The following is a 2940-nucleotide window of genomic DNA, read 5'->3' on the forward strand; positions in this document are numbered from 1 at the left end:
ATTTATCCACAGACGAACACATCTAACTGAGGACCATAAATAGTCGATCAGTGGGTTAGTTGGGTAATTGACCCTCCCCCCATAGGTGGCAGAAAAGTACTTGCCTAAATTCAGGAAGTGATTTGGCACTTCTAAGATTAACGAGTAGCGAGTTCCAGAAAATTGACCCTGAACTTAAAAAGGAGCGTTGTGGTTCGGCAGGAGGGAACAGCCAGTTCCGAGGAGAGGGCCCGCAAACTGTCACGGAGACGGACTTGAGGGTGGAAATCACAGGAGAGGTAAGGAGGGGATCTAAGTCGGATGATAGAGTAGAGTAGGCAGTCAATTAAAAAGGTTCTGCGATTGTCCGTGGACAGTCATCCTAAGGAATTATAATACTCAGAGATGTGCTCGTCTCTCCGCAAATTCAGAATGAAGCGTATACATGCATTCATTAGGCGCTTTAGTCGAAGTTTTTACTGACCGGTGAGATCAGTTAGTACTGCCGCACAGTAATCGAATATCGGAAATATCAACACCGAGACGAACTGGGTGCGCAACGGAACCGACAGACAGATTTTGTTTCGTTTAAGTCCCCAGAGTACACCGTTGACTCGATTTGCAATGCTTTGGACATGATCTGACCAGCTTAGAGTCCCGCTAATTTTGAGGCCGAGATTCCTGATACTGTCCGTCAATTCAATTGACTCTCCGTGCAGCTCGAGATCAATATTCGCTAGTGAAAGAGCATTGGTGTATCTGGCGCAACCCAGAAGAATCGCCTTAGTCTTCCCGACATTTAATGAAAGGCGATTGCTAAGGACCCACCACTCCATCACAGCAATGTCAGCCCTCGCCCTCTCAACAGCAGACGCTATATCGTGTGGAGGAAAATGTAGATCATCGGCATACAGGATGTGCTTGCAATGCGTTATTACGTTCCTGAGGTCATTTATGTACATGGTGAACAGGAGCGGACCGATAACTGAGCCCTAGGGGACACCAGCAGTTACTGATGTCCAGGATGAAAAGGAGCCGTCAGGCCCTCACACTCGCTGTGAGCGTCCTGATAGATAGGAATGGAACCAATCAAGGACTGGTGCGGAAAGACGGAAACATTTCAATTTATGTAAAAGGCGATCGTGAGGAACAGAGTCGAAGGCCTTCGTGAAGTCGAATAGGACCAGCAATGTGATTATTCTTCTATCTATCGCAAGCCTAACATCTTCGGTCGAAGGAGAGCAGTCTGAGTGCTGCTACCCGAGCAGAAGCCCGTTTGGAGAGGATCGAGTAGATCATCAGAGGAGCGGTAGATGCCTGGCTAATTGATCATATACGATACGTTCCAGCACCTTGGAGAGGAAGCAGAGCAAGGATATTGGGCGGTAATGAGAAGGAGATGAGGGAGTATTGGTCTTAGGTAGAGGCACAATGTGAGATTGTTTCCAGGCAGAGGGGAAGATTGAGGAGTTAAGGGAACAGTTGAAGAGATCGAGTATGATTGGAAAGGTGATGGGTAGACTGTCTCATATAAGGCGCCGATTAATTCCGTCAGTTCCGAAAGAGGTAGATGAGCTCTTCCGGAGAGCAGCCTGCAGAATCTCATGTGTGATATGGAGAAAATAGAAGGTCGAAGGATCTGAGATTGAGGGGAGGGTTAAGGTACTGTTTGGAGAGAGGTGAGAGGAAGAAGAAAGATCTATAGAAAAGGGAGCTCTAGAGCAAGGGGAGGGAGGAGGAGACCCTGAAGAGAAGGAAATATGAGAGGTGGCAAAGAATGAGTTGAGTTGATCAAGAGGAATATCTAGGTGCTGGTTGGATGACCTTGATTTAGCCCAAAGATCGCAGCTCAGACCATAATTGAGCGAGGGTGGAGGCGAGCCGAAACCGATGCCTCAGATAAGCACTCCTGGCGATATCTATCTGAAGCATAACTGCGTTACGTAATGACCGGAACATTTCGTGCCTCTCAGGCGAAGGATATGCTTGGTAAACCCGTCTAGCTACGTCCCTCTTACGCATAAGCTGTCGAATAGAGTTATTGAGCCAGGGTGCTGGGGGACGTCTGGCTATGAAAGATCGAGCAGAGATTAAGGCATCACGAGTGTTAGCGATATAGTTGTTGAAAATTGTGATTTTTGCATCAACTGAAGGTGCCAATAAGATCGCGGTCCAGTCTAATAAGGAGAGCGAGTGCTGGAAGAAGTCAAGATTAAACCTTGAGTAGTCTCTGATCGTAATAAAGTGCGGTTGAAAGCGATGTACGCGAAGATTTAGAGTGACCTCTATAAGATCATAATTTGAGAGGAACGATAGCGGTTGTTGGTTGAAACAATCAACAAGAGAAGCATCGCTAACTAGGCAGTGATCTATTCTTGAATTATAGGATGCAGAGTGATATGTGTTTAGGAAGGGGACTAAGAATAGGTGATTACCTGTACAAAAATTTTGCAGGAAGTCGGAGTCGAATGAGGACCGATTTAGGTCAATATAAAAATCACCGATAATTGCAGCCGCCGAGAATGAGGGGAGAAAACTCCAAGTGACACAATGCAAAAATCCGAGAGATGTCCGACCTTGGGCGGTCGGTAAACTATAGCCAATAAGAAAGGCTTACACCTCTTACTAGACAATCTCAGAATTAAGTACTCCGACCGGCCACAGTATAGCATGGGGGAAGACGCGAGAACAGACACACCAATGCCAAAACGAATGAAAGCGCCAACTCCTCCGTCCCCCCTTCCCTCTCTGTCATACCTTACCAAACGATAGCCTGAGAGCTCGACCATCGCGTTAGGGACGTGGGGTTTAAGCCACGTATTAGACATTGCAATGATGTCGAACCTTGTCTGATAAAAATAATCAGAGAATTCAGAAAAGTGAGGAAGAAAGGACTGGCAATTCACATGATACATACTCGGGACCCGCCCGAGGCACGAGTCAGCCCCTCGCATGCGGCGG

At 47.0% G+C, this 2940-nt stretch overlaps 1 protein-coding gene across 1 annotated transcript; it reads right to left on the reverse strand.

Annotated features, from left to right (window-relative positions):
- Window positions 1-455: 455 nt before the first annotated feature.
- LOC108763954 (uncharacterized) lies at window positions 456-941 on the reverse strand. Its single transcript, XM_018511919.1, has one exon. The coding sequence runs from the start codon at window positions 939-941 to the stop codon at window positions 456-458; it is 486 nt and encodes a 161-aa protein (XP_018367421.1).
- Between the last annotated feature and the right edge of the window lie 1999 nt (window positions 942-2940).

The sequence above is a fragment of the Trachymyrmex cornetzi genome, unplaced genomic scaffold (assembly GCF_001594075.2).
Source record: "Trachymyrmex cornetzi isolate Tcor2-1 unplaced genomic scaffold, Tcor1.1 scaffold3880, whole genome shotgun sequence".
NCBI lineage: Eukaryota > Metazoa > Arthropoda > Insecta > Hymenoptera > Formicidae > Trachymyrmex > Trachymyrmex cornetzi.

Excerpts from the sequence above, each read along its gene's own strand:
- LOC108763954 (XM_018511919.1), bottom strand. The coding sequence starts at position 941 with ATGTACATAAATGACCTCAGGAACGTAATAACGCATTGCAAGCACATC.